We start from the raw sequence: 26,476 nt of genomic DNA on the forward strand, positions 1-26,476 counted from the left end.
AGCTGGGAGACACTGAGCACACTGCAACATTAACCCAGGTGCTTCACAAAACTGGCCTCTATGGGAGAGTGGCAAAAAGAAAGCCATTGCTGAAAAAACACTCACATCAAATCTCGGCTAGAATTTGCCAGAAGATGTGGGAGACTCTGAGACCAAGTGGAAGAAGATTCTATGGTAAGACCAGAATAAAGCTTTTTGGCCTCAAAGCTAAGCGATATGTTTGATGCAAGCCTAACACCGCACATCATCCTGAGAACACCATCCCTACCGTGAAGCATGGTGGTGGCAGCATCATGCTATGGGGATGCTTCTCTGCGTCAGGGCCTGGAAAGCTTGTGAAGATAGAGGGCAAAATGGATGCAGCAACGTACAGAGAAATCCTGGAGGAAAACCTGCTGAAGTCTGCAAGAGATCTGGGACTTGGGAGAAGATTCATCTTCCAGCAGGACAATGACCCCAAACATACAGCCAAAGCCACACTGGAGTGGCTTAAAAACAACAAGGTCAATGTCCTGGATTGACCCAGTCAAAGCCCGGACCTCAATCCAATTGAGAATATGTAGAAAGAGTTGAAAATTGCTGTTCACCAAAGGTCCCCATCCAGCTTGACGGAGCTTGAGCAATTTTGCAAAGAAGAATGGGCAAAAATTGCAGTGTCCAGATGTGCAAAGCTTGTAGAGACTTATCCAAATAGACTCATGGCTGTAATTGCTGCCAGAGGTGCCTCTACCAAATATTGACTCAAGGGGGTGAATACTTATGCAATCAATTATTTTCTATTTTGTATTTGTAATTAATTTATAACAATTTATAGATTTTATTTTTCACTTTGACATTATGGACTTTTTTGTGTTGATCAGTGGCAAAAACTCCTAATTAAATCCATTTTGATTCCATGTTGTAACACAATAAAATGTGGAAGGGGGGTGAATACTTTTGAGAGACACTGTAAATCAAGGAATGCAAATGAAGGCACTGTTTGTGATGAAGGTATTAAAGGATTCTGTTTTGTTATGCCTGGTATGTAAATAAAGTGAGTGTGTTATCTAGTAAACTTGCACTGGACAGTCCCCAGTGAAGAAAATCCTTGTTTTGACCTAACAAGTCAATTACGTTTGAAAACTAAGATAAGGTGAGTGTAGGCTAAAATAATCCTGGAATAGTCCATTACCATTATTGCAATATCTCTTCCCTTTAAATAAGTTTAGGCATTATTCACAAAATGAGTAACCTATTTGATCAAATATATTTTATCAAAGTCTTGTTATGAGTAAAATATATAAGAGCGCTCCTGAGCATTTCTCATCAGTGATCAGACTGGGCGAACGGAATGGCCACCTGCAGGAAACAAGTGGAGATGACAGGCAGGATTGACAAATATGTTTGTCAAGAACGATGAACTGGCTTCGATTTATTAAGTTATGTATTATTTGGCTAAATAAGATGATAAAAATGGTTGTTATCTAATTTGTATCATTTAATTTAATTCTTAAAAAAGTGTAGAGATGTTTTACAGTTATTAATGTATTATTATTATGCTTGTAGTATTAATATTATTCATAATTGTAATTATTAATGTCGGTGTTGTCGATATTAAACACAGCCAGGTATGAGGTTCATTCCAAACAGAGCGCTGAACTCAGTGAGGTACAGCAGGGGACAGTAAGGTCACACAGGGTCATTTCATCTACCAAATTTGACCAAGTATAGGCTGAAAAAAAGGTTCCAAAAAAGTCACCCAAAGATATTTTAGACAGGAGTTGATGAGATCTAAAGAGTCAAGCAAAACAGTTTTGTTTCCGTGGATTTTGCATTTTTGGCAGATTTTTGAAGTTGCATTTGTCATGCATTCGAGCATTGGTTATGGCCGCTTTGGTGAGGCTACAGTACCACATAGTCCTAACCGAACTGGCGTTTTACTTCAGTTTTGCATTTTAAAATGTTTAAGATCCTTTTCTTTTTGCGTACTTATATATTTGTCATAAGAACTGAGATTTTTAGTTCGATTCCAGTAGGAGTAGATGTGGAATTCTAATGACGCTGGAAGTTGTTAACCCCTCAAGTTCCTTAAGTTTACCATGGTAATCTATATGTTTTCTATCAGTTTGTAGTTTTTAAAATGAAACTAATTGAGTTTTTGGTAGTTTCATATTTGTTATTCTAGCAAAGAAGTCTAAGTTCCACACGCAAGTTCATAACCCCTCAGTATCAAGCTAGTGCCAATGAAAGCACACCTTACCACTTTTTACTCTAGATATAGCCTCAGACAATGCAAAATTGAAGCATAACACCAGTTCGGTTAGGACTATGTAGTACTTTACCCTCACCAAAGTGGCCATAACCAATGCTCGAATGCATGACAAATTCAAAAATCCACGGATACCAAAATCTTTTGCTTGATTCTTGTAGATGCCATCAACATCTATCCAAAGTATATTTTGGGTGATATTTTGGAGTCCCCCCATGTGTTATCTTGGCCTAAACTTGGTAGAAATACCAAACCTAAACTTGGTAGAAATACCAAAAATTCTAATTTCAGAGGGGGTTAACGACCAGTGGGAGGGACTTGAAACCAGAAGTGTTTCACAGAATTTGGAAGAGTTCTTGCAGCAATACTAACATTTTAGGACCCACATCCCCTACAGGGTAAAGAGTAGGGCTGAAGTTCGAATAAACGTCATCACTTACCCCTCATCTGGCAACTTGCCAAAAATGAGTGAGGTGCTCCTGGTATTTATTTCCCAGGAGCCCAGAATGATTTTTCTGGTCAGGGTCACTTTTCTTTATATAATATATATATATATATATATATATATATATATATATATATATATATATATATATATATATATATTTTTAATTGAGTCGTCCGGTACTTTTTGGGGTCCAAAAAAGATCGAGGCCTCAGCAGGCCATGAAAACCCCCAGGTGAATTTTTCTAGCACAACCTGAGATACAAAAAAAATACAAAAAAAAATGAAATCACATCTTCTCACAAGGCAAGGCACCTGCGATGTTTACACACCAACTGTCTTTGTAACAGCAGCCTGAGAAACCACAGGAGACTCCAGCAGCTCCTTCAAGAGTTCACCCAAGTCACAGGGTAATCACATACTCACTGCAGTTTGCTAGGTGAACCTCGCTTGCTCTGAAAAGTGATCTCCGTTTATCATTTGAAAATCCTGTATCCCAATTAAACAAAGTGACATCCCAATTAAATGACATAAATAGCATTGGGAAGAACCGTCTTCCACAGTTGTTTGCCACATGGTGTCGTGTTTGTTTTTTTTGTGTGTGTCTTTTTTTTTTTTAAACTTGGGCGCACATTTGCGTCTAAGAATTCTTTATAGCCTAAATCACTGACGTATATGATCCTGACACCACCCATGGATGACTGTGTTAACATTTTTTAATCTGTTCCTATTGAAATAAGTTGTTTGTGCAATGTTAGCCTGCACATGTTTAAATTGCAGAAGAGAGAAGAGTGTAGAAAAGAATGAAGAGTAAAACAGAGTAAAAAAGGAAATAAATGTATTATCACCAAGCGATGGAATCTACACCAACCGAACAATGTTTAAGATATACTTTTTTAGTTAGCACAAGTAGCCAACATTTGAAATAATACATCTTCAATTAAATGTATCTATATCCTAGAATCACAAAGCAGAAATCTCGTTTTCCCCTGGGGATGAGGGGGCTGAAACATTAGTGTGGTGCAAGTCGATACTGCCAGATGGGCAGAGCTGGTACAGCTTCAATCTCCTGGTCTGTGTGAAAGGTAAACTATTCCTTAGTAGGATCACTGTACTTTGGTTGCCAGATTGTTTGTTGGTGAAGTACAATAATGTTAATTTACTTCATTTAAAATGACTAGATTTTAATTTTCAAATGTAACATTTCTGAATCATAGTGACTACTAGCAGGGGGGTGTCATGGATGTTATTAGTAGCGCTTGTTTAGTTGTCTACACCCAAGCACATCATTAATTATTTCACACACTTTAATTTACTTTAGATAAGTCAATATAGCAGTGAACTGGTGTAAGTGGTTGAAACAGAATCCTCAGAAGAGTGGTGATGTGTGCAAAGATTTTAAACCTGCTAACCCTAGCGATTACATATATAATCTCTTCTTCAATTGTGGAATCAGGAAAGTAGTCTTCCGCCCTCTTAATAAAACAAACGCAAACAACCAAGAGCAAAATTTCAGCAGCAATAACAGGGCAGAAAGGGCTTGACTTACATAAATGCGGTTAGCTTCTTTATTGAATAATTGTTGTTTTGAAGTGACTAGCTTTATTTTTTTGGTTAAACGGTTATAAAATAATTATATTAAAATGTATTTGAAAACTCAACATTTTAAAAATCTATTAAAAACAGGGTTAATGGGGTAAAGATAAAAAAAAAAAATGCCAATCTAAATAGCACTGTTATCAAAATCTCAAAGTCCTGAGATGGGGGCACATGTATTCTGAATTACTCTGCCCATTAACATACTATAAGAGGTAATCAAAGGTAATAAAATTGTATATACAGACATTCATGCACAGTTTAATTAAAATGCATATTGGCTAAAGAAATATATGTAGGCTTAAATCAATAATTTTAGAAGCGATACACCTTTTCTACGTCTCCCCAAGCTCCCCCCCAACTTTCAACAATATATTCTGCCAGTAAGCATGAGCTGTCATTGTGGTATATAAAAATGTATATTTTGTTTGCAACCCTCAGGAGGCAGAAATGCTTAATCACTTGTAAGGATATCCTAGGATGATATGTTCATTTGAAACGTGCTGCGGTGCATTTGCACTGCTTGCTGCTGAAAAACTGTAAAAGCTTGAAGATATGCAGGGGCTGGTAGTTATTCTTCTGAGTTGTGTGTTTCCTTCTTCCTTTATTTCGTAGGACAAAAATGTTAACACTTTATTCTACTGTTAATAAATAGTTTATCAACATATTAGAGTACTTCTTGTACTATATAGTGACTTTAAAAATGGATATATATTGAGGAAGGAGTAATTCTTAACTCCTATCTGTGAAATGGCTTTCAAGTTGTATAAGCCATTTAAAGATAACAGTACTTTTTAAAAGTTGTTTAAATTAAGTAACCACTAGCAAAGAATGAAACACAGTTGGATGGAAGCTAGTTGTTTTCAACCAAAAAAAAGTGTGACAAGTAATAAATAATAAAGCGGTAATTATTGGTCTTAAAATGATTACCTGTTTCTATCATCAATACATGTTAGAAATGATTGCTATTTGCTCTCTTTTTACAGGTCTGCTGTAGCAGAATTCCAGAAAATCAAAATGTTTAACTGTGTCCTTTTTATCCATTTATTTTCTTTCGCTATTTCTTTTAACAATTGATGAAAGAAAAATAGGCAACTTCCTCTGATAGAGCAAGTTACTGTCAGCCTCAGTCCTAACTGGGGCTGATGGAGTCTTTAGCAGATTCCATTCCAAATGTAATAATATTCAGGTAGGTGATAGCAAATAACTGATTTTACACAAAAACAGTTTCTGTGTTTTCTTTAACAAAAACCCAGATCTACTGGAAAATAGCGTAATCTTAAAGTCAACTTCTATAGGGGAACATAAATTCTATTGTAATTCTGATAACACTGACTCCATAGAGGATTTACATTCTCCAGAGAAGAACATTGCAGAAGCACTTGAACGAACTTCTAAAGCCATCCAAGACACTGAGCTGCTGTTATCAACAAGGATTTCAAGGAGGTAGTAAAAAGAAGATGGTCTTCCACATATACATATATATATATATATATATATATATATTATATATATATATATATATACTATATATATTGTTTTGATGTTTTAATAATGTTCTAGATAGTTACAAATGTCTTCTAACAGATATATGTATATGTTTGTCATTCTGTGTCTGTCTTTTTTTCTTCAGTAATTCTGATAAATAGCATGCTGTGGTTCTGTTAATCAAGGAGAGCACAATCTGTAATGGAAACCTTGATTGTTAACTGACTCTAATATGGGTTTCTTATTTAAAATAAACGTGCAATTTCGATAATTTTATTTATTCTTCAAAATGTATGCTTTATTTAGTGTTTTGAATAAATCCAGCCAAAGCCAGACTCCTCACAGGTATACATAGAGTCGAAATGTATGACAATCACACAGTATGCTATTCTTATTTCAGGCAGTACTTTAAATTGACTAAAATGGCTTCATTTCTTGATGGTTGTAACGCATTCTTCAGGTATAGGATGTTTCCAAAGACAGCATTCTCCTATTATGACTAGCCTTGTTTAAGAAAATATAATGGAAAAACAGATAACAGTTAAATAACTGTCTAACAGGTTTTAAAAAGGATTTAACCCATTTTATCTGTTCTGAACCAAACAGCAATAAAATAAATGTCATGTATTAATTATAGCAATTTAAGGGAAAGATCTGAAGAGTTCCATAAACAGATCATTCCACCTTTCATGGGGTTAGAGTGGAAATAATAAAAAATGTTTTTGGCCTCCTGGAGAAAGTGAATGGATGACAATATCTGATGTAACATTATATATTTGTTTATTTAAAAAAAAAAAAAAGTATCGTCTGATAAAATAATGAATACTATGTAAATAATTTACGCATTTAAAAAGCTACATTGCATTATCCCTTTTTAATTTAAAAATTGATTTTTTGCATCATGAAACAGACAAAAAACACTGTAAAAAATCAAAAGTGGTATATATTGGCTGTATTACCAATGCAAACTAATGTTGTTGAAATATACAGAATATTAGTTTAGCAATTAGCATAGTGTGGTGTGCAAAATGGTGTGGTGTGCTAACAAATGTGTGCTTGTTACTAATTGTGTTATGACTAACAAAGCTATTCACTATATATGCAATCCAGTGTACCAACATTCTTCTGTATTGTAAAACATGTTAAAACTGTTGTGCCTTGTAAATTCTGAATACATTCTTATTATTGCTTGTGGAGACATTGCTTGCTATTGGAGGCAAGATTCAGTGTATTACACTATTTAAGGTAGTTTCAGGTTTCAGATTATTTCTCATATTTTTATTACTTTCCTGGGCACTAACTACTTTTGCTGCTAAGACCAGTAGAAGTGTGACAGATTGAGACCAATCGTTGATTTACATTCATTCTAAAATGACTAAAACACTTTGTAGTTAAAGGAATCTAGGAGGTTCCTGAAACAGCGAAAAATTGGAATACAAACCAGATCTGCAAGTTATTGCAAGAAGCATAGGAAGAAAGGCAGTGAATATAGAGCTGTTGCTTTGGTAAGCAGAGTTACACTCTGCAAATGTATGGCCTTTTTCATTTAAAGACTTGTGCAAATCTGAAGATGCAAAACCTTTTTATTTTATTACTTCTGTTTACCATTTGGTATAGAAATTCTGCAGCATCAAGGAGTCAAAAAAACAGATACAGGACTCCTGCTTCTAAAACGCAGCATGCTGGAACAAGTGGAGCTGGAAGCAGAGATCCTTCTGTGCAAGATGGTCAGACCCTGCAAAACAGAAACTCTAGCATGCCAATACTTGCTGTCATGACAGGCTTTGATTTTCTAGCTGACGTTGCTGGTAAACACCGCCTTTGGGTCATCACAGCTCCAACTTTTGCAGATAACTATTACAGAATGATGGAAAAACAGATAGAGGAAACACAAACCGAAGGGTTGGTCTGCAAACTCGCTGAGAGAGACACCTTCATTGTCATCCTGATTCACAATGCAATGATGGGAGGTAAACTTAGAAAAACAACCCATGAGGGGGAGGTAACAGAGGAAATTATTGATCAAGATACAATGACTAAGCTGATGCACTATTTATCGTTTGAGTATGGAAAGTTTGGCATGCTAATTTTAAAGAAAAACTTACAGGTGGGTGAGCACTTCCCCTACCCTGTTAGAATTGAAGCAGTATTGGCTACCATAGATCAGTTACCATTAAGAAAATTAGAAAAATTAACAAGAAGAGGGGCTCAGGAGAAGTGCAACATTCCCAAACGACTAGTCAAGAGAAGACAAGGATCAGCAGTCAGTAAAGTAAAGGTTATGAATACTTCAATGCAAAGTAACCATACTTTATTAAACTTCAAACAGAAGAGGCTACACAATCAAAAAGAGGCATTAAAGAACAAAGTCCAAGACATCTTAAAAGGAAGATCTAGATTTGTTATCAAGAGTCAACCCAGGGTTGTATCAGCTCAACAAACAGCATCTGTAAGACAGAAGTCCTTCATCAATCCTAAAACTAGGAGTTCCCTCCCCAGGACAGTGGTACTGACAAATGTAACCTCTAGTAGAAGAAAACAAAAACATAATGGTGATGATGTTGTCTACAACTCAAACAAATCTCTAGAGGCAACAAGCTTTCCTCCAAGATCTCCACAACAACTGGGGAATTTAAATACATCTAACATACATAGCACAGCTGCACCGCCAACAAAAAAGGACAGAAAACACAAAAAGGAATCTCAAAAGCTAGTTGCACAAAAAACATTGCCTTCCTCAAACATTTCTATAGCAGTAAGTGACAAGGATAGCAGCAAAGATAAAGCTAATGGCAGAGAAGGCAAAAAAAATCGAAACAAAGGTGGAAGGAAATCTCAGCGAGCTACAGTTATCAAGACAGTGCAGGATTTTTTGGAGCATTTTCGAAACAAGAGGCGGCTTCTGGTAAGTCATCAACAGCTACATTTAAAGAATATTTATTGTTGTTTTACCAACAGGTGCAGGTATCTATCAAAGTAATCATAGAAACAGTCGTATTTTGAAGCTTGTCAAATCAAATCTGCCTCTTGAATAACAAAGGTGATCTATATGGTGTAGTGTGTTAATACCTCTACCACCTTGAGAGACTTGGGTCCTAATCATGCTTGCACTACAAGTGAAATCAGTTTGATTGTGTCATCTGGCCATAGGGCAAGGTCATGATGGGAATGGAGATAGAATTGCTCCCTCACCCTCTAAGAGTTGCTTTTTGAAAGTATTCTGGATGTTTGCTCATTGTTTTATGGCTGAATAGAGGACTGTTTTTTTTTTTTTTTTAAATGTCATTTTATTAGATGATTTGCAACCATAAAATGTTTTAAGTACATTTTTGTAAAATACGATAACACCAGTACCCTGTATCTCTGTGGAAATTAAGATTTGTGGTGTAACTGCATGACACTGATTTAGTGAAAAAAAGCAATATTGTTTTATCATTCACTGCATTTTGAAAGTTACTGAGCATTGTACAGATGGTTTGTATTTACTGATTTGCTTTGTTTCACCAGATTATTAGCTCTCCCAGCAAAGAAAATCTGCTGTATGTTCAACAAAGAGAGGAAAATGTGGAACACATATGTGAACTAGCATTAAGAAATATCTCAGTTATCACTATTCTTGGCTCTGAGCTGAACAGCACTTTAAAACTAGACCACTATCAACCTGGTATGTTTATACTAAAGTTGAAAGAGTTATGGCATGGAGAAGAATAAGAACGGATAGCTTTGAAGTGCAATGTGCTGGTTGGCAAACACAGGCAGAAGTACCTGTGGCAAAGTGCCCCACCCCCTGTGTGTATTTTGTGTTGTATGTTGTGTGTTAATGTTGGTATATAGTCATTGGTACACGGGATATAAACGGGTCTGTGTAACACGAGTGAGTATGGGGAATTGTACTTTATTAATTCACGTGCTGTTGTACCGAGACTCCAATTGAATGATTGATTAGCAATCGAGTCTCGGTACAGCTGCATAAAAGCAGCATGTTTTCACTCACACGGGGTTGTGTGTTCGGTGAGTGGAGACGGAAGTAATTGTAATAGATATAATTAGAAGCTAACCGTGTTTTGTCTGTATAGTCCGTTTTGTTTGTCTTTTTGTTTTGGCTATGAGTGCCGTGTCTTGTTTGTTTTACAACCTTTTATGTTCTGTCTGTTCATTATTAAAAGCTGAGTGAGACTATTCACTCAGCTTCACCAAACTCCACCTCTGTTGTTTATTTCCTGGTTCCTGGTTTCTGGTCTGACGTCACCCACTGCAGCCGTCTTTGTGACAAGTGGTGTCATCGTGGGATTACCAGCACCTCGTAGACGCAGACCAGAACGGGAACCGCAGTGTTTTTTTTTTTTAAAAAGACAAACAAAACAGACTATACAGACAAAACACAGTGAGCTTCTATATTATATCTATTACAATTACCTCTGTCTCCACTCACCGAACACACAACCCCTAGTGAGTGAAAACATGTAGCTTTTATGCAGCTGTACCGAGACTCGATTGTTAATCAATCATTCAGTTGGAGTCGCGGTACAACTGCACATGAATTAATAAAGTGCAATTCCCCGTACTCACATATTATTACTTTTTACTTGCAAGTGAAGTGCTGTGCAATCCTCGTGCCTAAATATAAATATACATTTTAAACACTCGTGGTACACAGACCCGTTTATATCCCGTGTACCAGTGACTATACACCAACAGTAACATACAACACAAAATACACACAGGGGTGGGGCACTTTGTCACATACCCTTTTCAAAATGTCAATGTACAGCAATGTTAATTAGTTTTTATCCAAATAGTGGATCTAAATACCACCAGGTACCTTTGTAAAAACCAATATATCTCAACAATGAGTCTGTCTTAAAAATCTTGGTATCTGTTTCTTTATTGACTGTCATTGTATTTCAGCTTTATAAAAAGTTATATTTAAAGATAAAGGCCCTCTGCTTGGAGTGCAGAATGCGGCCTATTGCCTGAAGGTCGCTGGTTCAGGAGTTCCCAGGGGGTGGCGCACAATTGGCCGCGCGCCGCTCAGGTGGGAAGGGTCTACTGCTCACTGCGCACCAGCGACCCCTGTAGACTGGCCAGGCGCCTGCGGGCCTGCCTGTAAGCTACTCAGAGCTGCGTGATCCTCCGACACTGTAGCCCCGAGGTGGTTGCATGGCAGGCCAGCAGAGTGCAAAGAAGCAGACGGCTGACAGCACATGTTGTAGAGGATGGGTGTGTCCGTCTTTGTCCCTCCCGAGTCAGGACAGGGGTGGTGGCGTTGAGCCGGGTTGAAATAGAAATAATTGGACATTTCAAATTGAGGAGAAAATAAGAAATTTGGTGATTCCAAATTTAAATTATAAATAAAAAAAATAAATAAAAATAGGGTATGCTATTGTAATTTGAGAAAAAATGTTAAAACTCTGAAAAAACAGCATTTTAACTTTTAGATAAGGAAGTTCCATTTGGCTCCATCCCAAACTGGTTGACCTCGATCTGATTGCACAGATTCGCAAGGATTATAAAATGGGTTATAATGAATTCTTTATGGTGGTAACAGACTATGACTTGACACTGAAGGTAAGAACATGTTTTTGTTAGTTGATTTTTTAATTGATCCTAGAGCTTCCTTTCACTGTGCAACAATTTACCAGGGATCTGAAACACTATCCTAAAGAGGGTGGTCCTTTCAAGCAGGCTTGAGCTATACGTATTGACAGGAATATCCAGTATGGAATTTCTGTGACAGGTTAACTCTATTCTTTGCTTTTATCTTGCTTTTCTAAAAACCTAGTGTAAAAGTCATTAACAGTATTGTACATATTAGAATGCACTTTTGTTGGTAAAACACACACCAAGAAGCAAGTGTCCTAACAGATGGATTGATGGAGTCCATCCCAGAATAATCAGATTTAAAAGACTTGGAGAAAGAAATTGGACACAGATAAGACCAAATATGTTCGCCATTTTCCTCAAGGAGAACTAAAAACATTAAAATATTTAGGATCCTTTGCAACCAATGGCACCCTTTGACAGGAAGCAATTGGCAGCAATTGATTTTAGTAAAATAATGGTAATGGGGAATTTTCTTAGAGCAGAGGAGGGGGCTATTAAGATTGTGTGTACTGTATATTGGGCTTGATTTATCAAGGCCTTGCAGGCAAAATGGTTTTGCTTTGTGAAAGAAAAGTAGATGTAAATTCCATGATAAAATAGGCCAATTGTGTTTATAAATGGAAACTTTTCATAGTTTCCATATACTATATTCAGAACTTATTGTGCCATTTTTGCTTTATTTTCAGCAATACTTTGATGCTCCTATTGCTATGAAGTTAATGATGGATTATATTGACTCATTTTCATCAAGACTGCCAGAGATTGGAAAAGAGAAAAGTGATTCTGTATCTTGCAAAGAACGAGATAGCAGAACCAATACCTACAACTTTCTATCAAGGTAAATATGTTTTCATAAAACAATCTGTGTTAAGTTGTTTAAGATGAAAATGATCATTGCTAGATTACGAGGATATAGCATTTTGTACTGTACTACCTTAGGTTTGAGACTGGTTTAGGTAAAAAGTGAAATGAGTTTGATGGCCTCGTCATCCGGAAAAAAAGAGAGTTCAAAGATTGGATGGCTATGGTCACTCACCCACAAATAGGTGGTGCAGGTATTTATAACAATGTATTTTATTAAAATCTTAATAATGCCTATTGCAGAACTAGAGGCAAAGCACTGTGTTCAGAGTAAGATCAGAGTAAAATATGTTAAAGAAAATATTTATCCATGGGTGTTTCTAAATCAATGCAGTTATTAAAACTTTGAAGCAAGCAGTGACCCGGAATGTCACTTCATTAAAATCAAGCTCTTGGTTGAAAAAAGTCTAATCATACAGTACCTAAGGGAACATCAGCTTAAATCTTTTGAGCAGTTCTCCTTTCTAGACTTTTCTGATGTACTTGCCCTAACAGTTGTCACCTGTCAGCTATAATTTATCTTCCCATTCTAGAGGGATTATGAGTATATATAATGATTAAAGTTGTGACCCCCAGACAAATTCCGGATTTTTTAAAATCTTTTTTTGTATTGTTAGATTTCATTCTAAAAGAACACTTTTGATAATTTCCTTTCCCAATGAAGAAGACTATTCTTTTCAACAGCAAGTTACTGCAACAAATGGCCAATCTTGTAACCTTGGTGAGTTTAATATTTGCACACTACCTAAAAAACATATTACTGGTAAACCAGGGCTCACTTGGAGAAGTCATTTTCCCCGGTCTTGTATGACATGTGGTTTTAAAGAGCAAGTTGGTATGTGTTGAAAAGTGCAATGCAGTCTGGGTAATCTTTGTGCTTCCATTTAACATGTTGTATAAAAACAGATATGCCAGCTGCAAGTTGGTCAGACCATTTTCTAGAGTGCTGTAAAGAATAGTGGCTTCCATTTCCTTAATTTTTCCTGAAGCCCAAGTAGCTTAACAGCAACTTTGTCTAATGAGTGGATCTTCATTTTCTAACGTGTGGAAACAATGTTACCATGTTTTTTTCTAGGAATCCGGCATTTTGCTGTACTGAAATTAATTGGAGCAGGGCCCAAAGCTTCGGCATCTCTTGATTTGTTTCCAGCAAATGGTAAGCATTGTACAATAAAATAAATTTAAAAAAAAAAACTGTACCAAAACAATCCTCACTTTTCTCAGCAGTTTTCCTTATTATGGATCTTCCCCAATTTAGGAAAGAGTGAATCGGAGCATGAAGAACTAACTACAGACGTCGTGAAGGGCCTCAGGGAACACTTCAAGATCAGTGAGGATTACTTTGCCATGCTGATGATTGGGAAGGACGGGCTGATCAAGTCGTGGTACCCAGCTCCCATGTGGTCCATGGCAATCGTCTATGACCTGGTTGATTCTCTGCAGCTCAGACAGGTCTTCACTTGGAATGCACTGCCCAGAAGAACAGTAATCAACCAGCAATCATATTCCTGCATGTGATGAAACTGATGGCCACAGCTCTTGGAATTATGACAGCGTCATCCCTTTATAGGGTTACCAGATTGAAAAATACTTTTTTTCAGTTCATTAAAGCTGTAGCAACTCTGAAGGAGTTCACATGTGTACACAATAACACAATCATAATTAAAAGTGAAACATTGGGTGTATGTACTGTATGTTTTTTAAATCAGTCATTAAAATGGCTGTGTTAATCAAAAAACTATTGGGAGTAACTTAAAAGGCTGGTGGCACTTCCAAGATAAAATAAAAATAATTTTACAAAATTGTCCAGTAAGTTAAACAAAAAAATAATTACTAAACAAGTGATCCATAATTTTTGTTATTTAATTTTTGTATAGTAAATTATTGAGCTGTCAGCTTCCTGAGCACTCTGCTACAGTTTTGTATTTATAAAAATGTGATTACAAAATAACAAAACTGGGACTATGTAACAATTTTATTGTTTTTGACTGGGACAAAAAAACTAAGGCTGAAAACTGGGATGTCTGGTAACACTATAGCTTTAATAATGTAACATCTCATATGTGAATTGTAGAGAACATTCATGTGCATTTGCTTTTCTTAATTAGTTTCCTGATACACATTATACTATAAATGTATGAGATGTTTTAATCATATACAACCTTTCTTTTTTTTACAATGTTATCTTGCTTTTTGTTTATTAAGACAAATAAAGTTTTTTTCAAAGAAGTGTAATGGTTTAAGTAAATAATAACACACAACAGCATGCCAGGTAATTCTAAGATTTATATGACTGCCTTGGGCGTGTTATGATGTACGAGATGAAATAGCTGCAGAATTCTGTACCGTGTTGCTTCAAGATATTACAGGTATCATCCAATAGAAACTAACCAGGTTTTTACTTTAACCTCCCACCATATCTCTATTGATTCCACATACTTCCCATACTGTACTTCTAACAAGAGATTTATTCACCTTTCTATTAATAAATACATTAAAACCATGTGTTTCTCACTTTTAAGGTAGTGCCATGACATCCATTGTTGTTTAGACCATTATAATGTGTATGTTGTGGATAACTATTGAACATATTTGTGGATTAATGTGTGGGTTGTTTATGGTAATGATGGATTGCCCTAATGTGTCAATGTTTGATTTTGTCTTCTCCTCCCAGGAATCCTACAAGAACATGAGAAGGAACATATCAGTGAACACATTTTAAGTGATTGACTACATTGTGTTTTTGTCACTTAGGATCCTGTTACAACAAAGGCACAGTACATAATCAGTGATAAGAAGCTCAGCATCTTTTTAAATGACTTTTTGCCCTGTAGGGTTTCCATTTTACTGAACAAAGCAGCCTCCGCTGTAGTTTCCTTTGAAAAAGCTGCTGCTCATGTGAATACCAATCAAGGGGAGTGCAGTCCAGAACTAATCAAGATTTAACAGGAAATGACAAAAGCTGAGCAGATGAGAGTCCAACATGAAGAGGCCATATAGCACCTACTTCAGGTACAGGAAGAGCACATGCTCTCTATTTGAATTGCTTATAAAAGTGTGAATAATGTATTACCTTTTCTCAATATATTATGCAAGGTGGTTTTCTTTTCTTTTGATGAAACTGCCTGCTCGTTACTTGCTATCCATACACTTTGCATTGTTTGGGGTATATGTAAGTATAGGTGCAGTGCAAATACTTTGCACTGCACCCTATGTAAGCTTAAAAGCAATCCAGATTACTCAACTCATACAAATAATGATCCACAATTATGAAAAATGAGGGTCTCAATGAGCACATCAGCCTATTTAGCAACCGTACTTGCACAGTTAGGAATACAGAGTGCAGCAGTCGCTGTGTGACATTTGTGGAACATGAATATAAAAGCCAAAAAAAACATGTCAGAGGAAGGGCAGCAAAGTCCTCTTGGTGCGCGGAAAAGAAAAGAAACGTTTTCTGAGAGGGGTATAACTCTAAATCCAGAACATTGACCCATTGGTCAAAAGGCAAGACGCTCAGTATGCACATCAGTTGCTTGTCTCATATCTGTGGTTCTCTACTATTCCTTGTAGGGATCAGACATTTGCAGAAGTGGATACTTTCCATTTATGGAACTGCTTCCCTGACCTAGCTGAAGCAAACTTTTACATAGTAAAGGTGGTTAGGGTACATTTTTTTAAAATGCATTTATTTTCTACACAATACTGCTTAGTGCTTTGAAGAGTATGTCAAAGCTTCTAGCTGTTGGCCCAGTCTGCTGCTATGGAAAAGTAATCCTACAGTGATTTGTAGGAGGCGGTTTTGTGTGTTCTTTGGAGCAGGCTGGAATATTAGTTAGCCAATGGACCCTTTCCATTACACAAACATATAGCTACTCAGCAGTAGCATTTTGTAGACTATTATTTGGGGCCACCAGATGCCAAGTTTCATTGCTCCAAACAAAACTGCCCACTAACGAGACTAGTGCATAGTTTTACATTAAGAAGTTTCATTTGGATTGAAGATTGAGCTCTTAGTAGGTTATCAAACCTCAATTCTTCCCAAAAGGGCTTCTGTTTAGTTATTTACAAAAACTGCTTTTTACCTTCCAAAGTATTATGCTCATACATGTACAGAATTTAATGGTCTTAAAATACCTTTAGATGCTTATGGGAATATTCAGACACCGTGAGTTTGCAACATAGTTACAAAGCAGGCACAATATTTGTGCGTAAGAACACTTTCACCAATTACCATTGTTAATAACACGGCTGTCAGACATATCAGCAGATGGGAAAAGCTAATTGAGTGTGAAAAAAGGTAGGGAATAGGCCTTGCAGTAGCAAAACCTCAGTTCCTCACACAGTTGACTACACTGTGATCACCTTGTACTCCAACCCCAAACTATACCTCAGTTACCTGTTTTCATAAAGATAAATAAACAGTTCAGCCTATTCTCAGTGAGGTTGACTAATGCCCACACAACCTAAGTAATCAATGTTATTGTCATTCACAATCACGCTTTCAAAATGTGGTGACAGTGCATTAATAAATAAGTTGTGTGAATAAAATATATAGTAGTTATTGACTCCTTCCTGGTTTATATTGGCTTATTAACAAATACAGTGTGTATTCTTACCCTGGAGACAAATTGCATATTAACTAAGCTGTTGGGCCCTATGTTTCCCAATGAAAGTTCCTGGTTACTGTAAAATCATCAGCATCCAGAAATGTCCTTAGAGGAATGTACGTAGTTTTCTGTTGGCCACATTCATCTTTAATTTGATGAGTAAAATAAACAAAGAATGTACAAGAGAATTAAAAGATGGAAAAAATGACTTCCAAGAAATTTTGAAAAATGAAATCTTTGTTATGCCCCAATAATTGCCATTAAGTGATTCCTATGTATAGCAGTTTCCCTAAACATAAAACCATGCTAGTAGTTTTTGGTAAGGTTCAGAGAACATCGAGCAAGTCTGTACATTTACTCCCAATGATAGCGTTTTCACTTCAACAGGTTTATTTATTTATTTATTTTACCTTGACTGCAACTTCTTGAGTTTGTGGATCAGTTATAAGAAAATAAAATGCCTCATACCACAGAGGATATGTGAAATCATGATTGACTTGTCGGAGAAACAGAAAAATAAGTTTGATATTAAAGGTACATTATTTTCTTCAGTAAATTGCTTTTGCGTTGATCAACTGCCTGCTTGATACTTCTTAAACTATAGTGTATTTAGTTCAGGGTATAATTTTAAACTCCTATTGCGCAGTATGTTTACCCCTGCTGTTATTGTAAATCTATTGTAACGTACCCAATGCATCTTTTGTACAGGTTATTTGAATTTTGCCTAAAGATGATGGGCCAAAGTGAAATATTGTATTTACTATGGAGGTTCTTTCACCTTTAATAGAACTACCATAGTGTATGTTTGCAGAAATGAACATGTCTATTGTCACGTTCTTATTCTTCCAACTGTATTGAATGAATTGTAGGAACACTTGTGCAAATTTGCTTCATTAAATTAGTTTTTTCTACTTTGCATCAATTGTTTATTGTTAGCGCCATCTTAAAGCAATATAATCTTTTAATATTGACCACGAGTCACAATGCTAAACAGCATACTGAAGACTGTGGTTGTTTAACGATGGCTCTAACAAGTGATTCTACATACAATTCAACACGCTTGGGGGGGGGGGGGGGGGGGGGGGGGATAAGAATGTTGCAACAGTCAAGTTCATTTCTGTAAACATACCCTGTGGTTGTTCCAGTAAAAACGAGACAAACATTTATTTTGTATCTGTCACTTGGAAGCAAAATTCCTATCTTATACACCCTTTAAGACTCACCAAGTCTCTCTCTCTCTCTCTCTCTCTCTCTCTCTCTCTCTCTCTCTCTCCATACTTACCACTCTACGTATGTTCCTATGCCCGACGTTGAACTATACATAAAGGTCTTGGTCCTTTGTGGTCTTTCTTTTCTGAGAATGCAAGGTTGAATGACAGTTTATCAGTTATGTTCCTTGCTGTTCTACATTAGCTGTGAAGTGAATGCAAATAAAAAATGTATCCGTTCCATGACCTCTCAGCATTGCAAATTCATGGCGTTTGTCTTCCAGTCATGTTCGTGGCACTTCAGTTTACATCAAACACAATTCTTAACCTCAAATGTACCAGGCATATACCAGCCTCCAAGAAATCAGATTTTCAAAAAATAACAAATTGTACCCTTAATACTTCTACTGGTTTTTATGAAAGGAAATATATATATATATATATATATATATATATATATATATATATATATATATATATATATATATATATATATATATATATATATATATATATTTCCTGATATTGATAGAATGCTACCCTTACAATATTATTGGAATGCCACTATTACTAGATTATTACCCTGAAAACATCATCACTAATATTAGCAGACCACAACATATCAGCAATAGCTATACAATGGATTTGAAACCAATACCGTATTTCATGCTGTAGCTGTGAGGGATTAGATTGTGTTTTGGTTTAAACCACTTGTGGTTCCATAGGTTTATCAAAATAGGATTTTAAAGACAAATGTATTCAGTAGATCGCTACGCTTTCCATTAAAACATTCAAACTGCATGAGCACCTTTTCTTGCCAGGTGAGTGAAGATTAAATAAATAGATTCCTGCTACCTTGAACTGTTTGGTTACTGACTCTTGTGCTTCACACAACTGTATACTCTGCATAAAACGCAGGCGTGGAACTTTATTACATAGACTAAATAAATAAGGATAGCAACGAATGCACCGCTGGATTTTTTATTTTACATAACTTTGGTAACATACAATAAATCATTGATATAATATGTAGTTATAAGTGATGTAATGGGGGAATATCTAATTGCTGTTCCCCAGACCTACATGACAACAAGACATTGACTAGATTAAGAAGGTCGTTAAAATGATTCAGTGGTGCATGTTATGAGTATTAACTTAATTTTGTTTATAAATAATGTAGAAGATTGTTGGAAATGTGTTTAGCTGCTTTTCTGGAGACTGCAATAACATCTGGGTGCAGATTTGTTTAGTTGTCATATACTTACACCAATGTTGTTAACTCCACTCTCTTTTGAGAACTTGCTGAGTTGCACCTTGACTGTGACATTCCCATTATAACTATAACAACAAACGAATGGTCAGATACTTCAGAAAGCCCTTTTGTCCCTCTTCACCTTGGCTCTGAACTGCTAGGACCATCTTAATGCTGCCAGATGTGATTTTTGTTTAAAAATTAAAATCTATGAAAATGATTATAAAAAAAGTGTAATACAAATGGTAGACCAAATGCCATCAATACTGTGTTTACCTGAGACTTTCCAGCATCAAGTTGCATTCAGAGGTCAATGTCATATTGTGGGCCTGCTTTAATTCCTTATACATTAAATAATGGTTTATAAGCATGAAACTTTTCAAGACTGTTGTTAAAGAAACCAACAACATTCTTAATCCAGTTTATGAATAACATGTATTTACTTCATTTTAAAAAATGATTATTTAAAAAATCAGCTCTGTAAATAGTACTTATTATATATAAAGCAACAAATATAATGCAATGAAACTATGAGGTAAATTCTGGATAATTGTAGAAACAAAGAATCATTCAGGGATACCCACTCCTGAGGTCCAATGGAGCTGAACCAGGCCAGAGCATGGACAGGATAGGTCTTTCTTGGTTGCATGGTTCAGTTGTCTGTAATCCATGCAGAACCGTATCTTCCCATCCTTTTTAGGGACAAGGACCACCAGAGTTGCCCAGGGTCTAGTGGAAGGCTTAATGACCCTGGGCTGACGCGTCTTCTCCAGTAGGCACTCTACCTTGTCCCAGCAGGCCCAGGAGATTCGGTGGGTGGCTGGCGGATGTGGGCTGCAGTCCCTGTGCCAATATGACACTGGACTACGCTGATGCGTTCAACCTGTCCATCTTCTCTGGCGAAGATGTCCTCAAATTCTGCCACCACTACATGCAGCTGTTGTTGTTGGGCCCAATCCAGCCCAGCCCAGCTGCGTCACCACAAACTGTGCAGGCTGGTTCCCAGTGGAGGGGGCAGATCCACCAGTGCACTGTCTGGGGAGCCATGGACGGTGCCCCTGCCCAGGTCCAGCTTCCCCTGCAGGTGGGACAACATGTTGGCCCCCAGGATGCAGTCCCCATTGATCCCAGCTGCCCACACCTCATGGTTAATTGTGCGGCTGCCGAGACGTACCTGCAGGTCTCCTTCTAGACGGGGGCGGACTCCCCCATGACAGTGCGTAGTGTAATTCTGTCTCTGCTCGAAGGTGATCGTCAGAGGGCAGGGCAGCGTGTCATTGGTGAGGCAGTTTGCCAGCTGGAGGGCTTTATTGTGGAGGGCTTTATCGCTATCCGTGTGATGATTTCAAACTGAGCTTAGAAAGTGTTCCAATTTCCCTTCCCATTGAACTTCAAGGGCTTGCACGTGACTCCCCCAGAAAGGCTATTCTAGTCCTCCTCCTGGTCGCCCAGGCCAGCCAGCATCTTGGAGACCAGCCTGCGGTACAGCTGGAGCTCTTGGCACTGCTCCAGGGGTGCTGCAGGGGACCTTGGTTTCCTCAGACCTCACTGAGAGATGCCCCATCAGCTCCAGCTCTTCCCTACAAGACAGTCTCCCGCTGCTTTCCTTCTTCGCAGGTTCCTCTGCCGTCATCGTCCGCTGGTGGTCCCCTCACCAGCTCGCCGCTGTTGATCCTTCTCCACATCCTCTGGAAGGTTGTTTCTAGCAGCATCTTCTTTTGTGCCTTCATGAAGCTCCAGGCCGCAGCTATCTTCCTTCAGCTGTGTTTGTGTGCACGCTTCTTTGTTGTTGCTGTTGTTTAATTAAAAAAAGTGGAATACTTTGGCATGGACTGACAAAGTACAGTAGGAACTGTTTTTGGAACGCTGTTTTGTAAATTGCCAAGTACTGTATTACACTGCTTAGTTTTTAATACTGCACTGCGCCTTTTAACAAATCTTTTATAAATTTAATTTGTATAGCCTAATAAATGTACAGTACTACTTTACAAATTAGCTGTTTTACACACACACAGATGTATCTAAATGTGTTCATTTATACTGACCTGAAGTTAATAAAGCAAATAAAGCGTAGTATAATAATTTACTTTGAGATACGCTATGATCTCCTGGAGCCAATTAAATCACATACTGTAGTTTAATACCAATATTAACAGTTTTGACTTCCAAGCTGCAGGTGGCGTCCTCTTTTTTCGACGATTATGCTTTATTTGTTTTCTTCTTCTGACCCCATGATGGATAAATGAGAACTTCCTGTTCCTGTAAAATGGGAGCGTTCAAGAGAAAGCGTGGATCGGGCTCTGGTGCTGGAAAACAGGCGAAAAAAGTTAAATTTGCCGAAAATGGCACAGGGAAGCAGACGGCAAGACCTGGGCAGGAATCTGAAAAGGAACACAACATTCCAGCTCCGGTTTCTAGGGTAAATATTGCAAATGAGATTATTTTAACGCCCAGCTTGTGTTTTTACTACGGTACTAGCATCGCTGAGCACGTTGCAGCGTAGAATTCAGATCGAGATGTATTAACACAAATTTATTTTCAAATAACCTACTATTGTATAGTTTGATCAGCTGTTTTTTTTTCATCGTAAGTGTTTCTGTGTCCAGGTCAGAAACCGCCATCTCTTGACATACCACATGATAAATCCCGTTACCGTCAGAAGCATCAATACACGTATTCCTGCAGGCTCTTGGTGTAACATTAATGCGTGATATGTTGATGCCATTTAGATTAAAAAACACATTTAATTTTTGCTTGTAATTCCTTGAGTTGGTTTGTGTGTAGTTCCCATGTAAGGGTTGGTTCCCCCGTGTGCCATTGGAATCAAACAATGTAAATGACTGTAAACGTTTTATACTTTATATAGGAGTACCCACCGCACATTGTATACGTGTCTGATAAATATGTGTCCTCATCATTTGCAGGGTAAATGGAAAAACAAAGAGCGGGTGCTTGTGTTTTCATCTAGAGGTATCAACTTCAGAACAAGACACTTGATGCAGGACCTCCGGACAATGATGCCCCATACTAAAGCAGGTACACCAAATCTAGTGATTTTAATGTGGTGCAAAATATCTAGAGGTACTTAAATGGTCACTATTGATAGCAAGGTCTTTTCTGAGAATTGTTTCACAAGTAGGCTATCGGTAAGTGCTTTAAATCCAGCATTAAGTCAGTGCTACTTTTAAAGTTTGCAACAACAACCATTTTAATTTAAGCTCAACATTGTGAATTAACTGTTTTAATTTCTGTCGCCAGATACAAAAATGGACCGAAAGGATAAACTGTTTGTTGTTAATGAGGTAAGCCCTTGATTCAGAAGTTAGAAATGACTTCTTTTTGCTGTAAGATTGTTTTGTAGTTAGTATCTATACATTTTGTGAAGTGTTTCTTGTCAGACAGTGGCATTGGGGATTTTAAGCTTTTTAATGGCTATGCTTGTATTAACCATTACTTTTTTGTTGTGTTCTTTTGAACATGATTCAACTGGGCAGTTTTTTTTTGTTTTTATTTTTAAGTGACACCATGTAAAATTAAACAGAATTCCCAAACACTCTATTTTAATGTTTTAATTTTTGCATATTTTTTTAAATCTGCAACTAAATCTCTTCTATAATAAAATGTGCATTGATCAGCTACCATTTGTACTGTTAAGTTGGTAGCAGCATATGTAAATGACACATGCTAGAGGTCCATTGGTTAGTGCCTTTCGGGATCTGATATGACAGGTTCTACCGTAATACAATATGATACTTGTCTTCCAGGTCTGTGAAATAAAAAACTGCAACAAATGCATCTTTTTCGAAGCTAAAAAGAAGCAGGACCTTTACATGTGGTGAGTATTATTCATCTGGCTGATAGAAAATATTTGAAAATAAAATGTGTAAATACTAAAGTAGGCTGTTCCTATTTTTGGTCAGAGGCAGCTTTTTCTGAACAGTTTTATTTTTTACTTCAGGATTTCCAATGTTCCTCATGGACCTTCAGCCAAGTTTTTGGTACAAAACAGTAAGTATTTAAACATTTTGTGTCCGCATGTGACTTAGATGTATCATGATTTCTTCTAAGTTCAGTGTTACGTGTTTTAAAAAACCCTCTATGTGGCTTTTGTGTCGCATCTAAGTGGGGCTCAAATACAACATTATTGCGGAGAATACTGTGCCCTATTTACATTTAAGGCTGTTGATTGATAGGCGTTTTATATTTTATAATTTAAATTGTGTTCTGATGGTGAAGCAGTACAGTATTTGAACATTGATTGTGCCAATTTTGTTCATTATAGATATACATTAGCTTAGATCGTGTAACAGCATGGTTGACTAGTACCTCCTAATTCTAAGGTTTGTTTAATTGGACTAGATTGTAATACTGTGTCAATGATGCTTGTGTTTTTTCTCCACAGTTCACACCCTAGCTGAACTTAAAATGACAGGAAACTGCTTGAAAGGATCACGACCACTTCTCTCCTTCGACCCAGTAAGGGAGTTCTAGAAAATTGAAAATTCACGGGCTGTATGATTTGATGCCTCCCATGTTTCTTAAATGTTTGTTTAATTCTCTTTACAGACATTTGAAAAGGAACCTCACTATGCCCTGCTAAAGGAACTTTTCATTCAGGTGAGCAATCAGGAAGCAATGGTTGCGATACAACATCGAACATTATAAATGAGTGTTCATTTCTGTAGTTTAACTAGAATCGTGTAGTTCTGCCATATTGGTCACAATGTTCCAAGCAAGTGTGTATACAAACTTTCAAGACTGCTTAAGTTTTTTTTTTTTTCATGTGAACGTGGACAAGAAATGTCTTGTTGAGATCGTGTTATCTGCAACTGTTAAACAAAAAAGCATGCATGTTGCTATGGGCTACTACTGTGATGTCATAATCCATGTTCCTCCTCTTGGAGAAAATACTTAGTGGAGTGGCATAGACAAGTTTAGGAGCGGCAGTGGGAATCCCTCCCCATGGTAGAACAATTTGCAACCTAGGTTATTACGCATAACTTAAATACACACAAGAAAAACTTTAATTTAGTATTTTCATTTAAAAAAACAACACCAAAGATAAAAATAATTATAAAAACTAAGCAGGTGAGTCCCAATTATGGCTGGTTACCATGGAAACCAGCTTATAAATATGTAGAATGCATTTGGATTTTATACAACCCTTGTTTTTCTACATTGGAGACATTAAACTTAGCGAAAAAGCACATGATGTGGTTTGTTCTACCATGGGTGGGGTATCTCTGTATTTGAAGGCTTTTAAAGATGCTGCCACTCCTAAATCCATCCTTATCTGATGTATAATCTTTGCGTTCTCTAGCTTGTGTTGTATAAGAAAAGCTGCTGCAAGAGAGGGTGCATAGTTCACGATGTTACGAGTTACCACATGCGGGAGACTCCTGACATAACAAACTTCAACAGATTCGTAGAACATTGAGGTTAAGTTGCCTCCTTTACAATGATGCCCTCTAAACTCTTTTAAAAAAACGCCCAAATAATTGAGTAACTGAGTTGTAACAGCTCACAAACACTGGTGATTTGTTTGTTTATTTGTTTGTTTTAGACATTTTCTACTCCTCAGTACCACCCAAAGAGCCAGCCATTTGTTGACCACATTTTAACTTTCACAATCACAGACAACAGGATTTGGTTCAGGAATTACCAGGTCAGTATGGATTTGTTTCCTTCTGCTGTGTATGAGCACCAGCCCACACTGTCCTCCACCTACTACATTGTTTTCTAGAACATTTTAAATGTATTGCAATAAAAAATCCCTGCTACGATAGGTTCTGTAAATGCAAGTGTGTTGTTCAGTGGGTTGCCCCTTGTGAGCAACAGTTGGCATATACATTGTGTTGACATTTTCTGAGTCTCTGGTCACCTGGCATCTTAAAAGGTGGAGCACTGTATGGCACCCAAATCAAGAATATGAGCATCTAGAAGCATATAAAATAATATGGAGGTTTTTTTTTTTTGTTTTAAATGTTGGATGCTTTTTAAAGCAATTTGAATAGATTGCTTGTATTAAAGATGATCTGTTGCAATTGTGTGTTGGCAGAACTTAACTTGCTTAACTGATTTTATGATCACTGCAGATAATCGAAGAAGATGGGTCACTTGTGGAAATAGGACCTCGTTTTGTTTTAAATCTCATCAAAATTTTCCAGGGCAGCTTTGGAGGAGCAACGTTGTATGAAAACCCACGCTACCAGTCCCCAAATATGGTGATTCATGTTTTTACAGAATAATTAATGTTTGCCATAATTATTTCTCTTATTGTAATTCATACTTATTTGCTTGCCCGGAAGAGCCAGCTGTCAACATTACTTACTGAACGTTTTTTTTTTTTTATTTCCACAGCATCGCCGAATGATTCGATTGGCCACTGCTGCAAGGCTGAAGGAAAAACAGCAGGTTAAGGAGCTTCAGAAAATGAAGAAGAGCGAACCGAAAGTAAAAGAGAAAGAAGACCCAACACAGGACGTCTTTGTGACACCTGCTGAAGAGAAGCAGTCAGACATCCAGCTGGTCGCACCAGAGCCCAAACCTGTTAAGAAGAAGAAGAACAAAGAATTCAAACGACAAAGAAAGTTAAAACAAAAAAGGTTATAAACTTTTTCCATGTGGCGTGATGGGGACCCTTGAGATGCAGAAGACAAGTCTGAAACTAAGGAAAGCCAAAGTGTGCCAATGAAACACAAAACCACGGTTATTTTTATACAGTGCATGTACTTCAGCATCATTGTAGATGTGTGTTCATGTAGAATATTTCTGATAACCAATTTATCCTCTTTGCCTGTTGTGGCATTAGAGATACAAAGTTAAGAGGGAGGGGGTGACCTGGTGTGTGTGTGGTTTTTTTTTTTTTTTTTTTTTTTTGGGTGTGTGTATAACTGTTAAAGAAGACATGTTTCTGAGAATTTTTTTATCAGAACATTACCTTAAAATAGGAAGAGATCAAAATGATTTTACTTTGTTTTGTTTTTTGTTTTTTTTAAACACATGTATGGTAGACTACACCAGTGTTGAAGCAGATTTATATGAACTGTTAATTAAAATAATTAAAAAAATAAGTACTTTGTTTAACCTTTTTTGATAAGGAACTTTAAAAAGAGCCTATTCCATTTAAGAGGATTGAAATATATAAAACATATATCCATCAACAAA

The 26,476-nt window shown here is 36.9% G+C and overlaps 2 protein-coding genes across 2 annotated transcripts; both read left to right on the plus strand.

Annotated features, from left to right (window-relative positions):
* The first annotated feature begins 7,533 nt into the window (after positions 1 to 7,533).
* Positions 7,534 to 13,848, plus strand: LOC121327270 (coiled-coil domain-containing protein 80-like). The gene is given in 9 exon segments (XM_041271207.1): positions 7,534 to 8,682; positions 9,285 to 9,441; positions 10,698 to 10,745; positions 11,248 to 11,345; positions 12,068 to 12,219; positions 12,860 to 12,963; positions 13,318 to 13,398; positions 13,501 to 13,693; positions 13,695 to 13,848. Coding segments are annotated over 9 exon segments (2,019 nt in total). The 3' UTR covers positions 13,732 to 13,848.
* A 7,722-nt stretch (positions 13,849 to 21,570) lies between these two features.
* Positions 21,571 to 26,382, plus strand: LOC121304709 (ribosome biogenesis protein BRX1 homolog). Its single transcript, XM_041236014.1, has 10 exons — positions 21,571 to 21,728; positions 22,234 to 22,345; positions 22,568 to 22,611; positions 23,074 to 23,144; positions 23,268 to 23,317; positions 23,712 to 23,785; positions 23,876 to 23,926; positions 24,873 to 24,974; positions 25,405 to 25,533; positions 25,670 to 26,382. The coding sequence occupies exons 1-10, from the start codon at positions 21,576 to 21,578 to the stop codon at positions 25,919 to 25,921; spliced, it is 1,038 nt and encodes a 345-aa protein (XP_041091948.1). The 5' UTR covers positions 21,571 to 21,575; the 3' UTR covers positions 25,922 to 26,382.
* Positions 26,383 to 26,476: the final 94 nt, after the last annotated feature.

The sequence above is a fragment of the Polyodon spathula genome, chromosome 2 (assembly GCF_017654505.1).
Source record: "Polyodon spathula isolate WHYD16114869_AA chromosome 2, ASM1765450v1, whole genome shotgun sequence".
Lineage (NCBI taxonomy): Eukaryota > Metazoa > Chordata > Actinopteri > Acipenseriformes > Polyodontidae > Polyodon > Polyodon spathula.

Excerpts from the sequence above, each read along its gene's own strand:
- LOC121304709 (XM_041236014.1), top strand. The coding sequence starts at position 21,576 with ATGGGAGCGTTCAAGAGAAAGCGTGGATCGGGCTCTGGTGCTGGAAAA. Across the intron at positions 22,346-22,567 it reads GATGCCCCATACTAAAGCAG|ATACAAAAATGGACCGAAAG; the intron begins GTACACCAAATC and ends TTCTGTCGCCAG. Across the intron at positions 23,318-23,711 it reads CAAGTTTTTGGTACAAAACA|TTCACACCCTAGCTGAACTT; the intron begins GTAAGTATTTAA and ends TTTTCTCCACAG.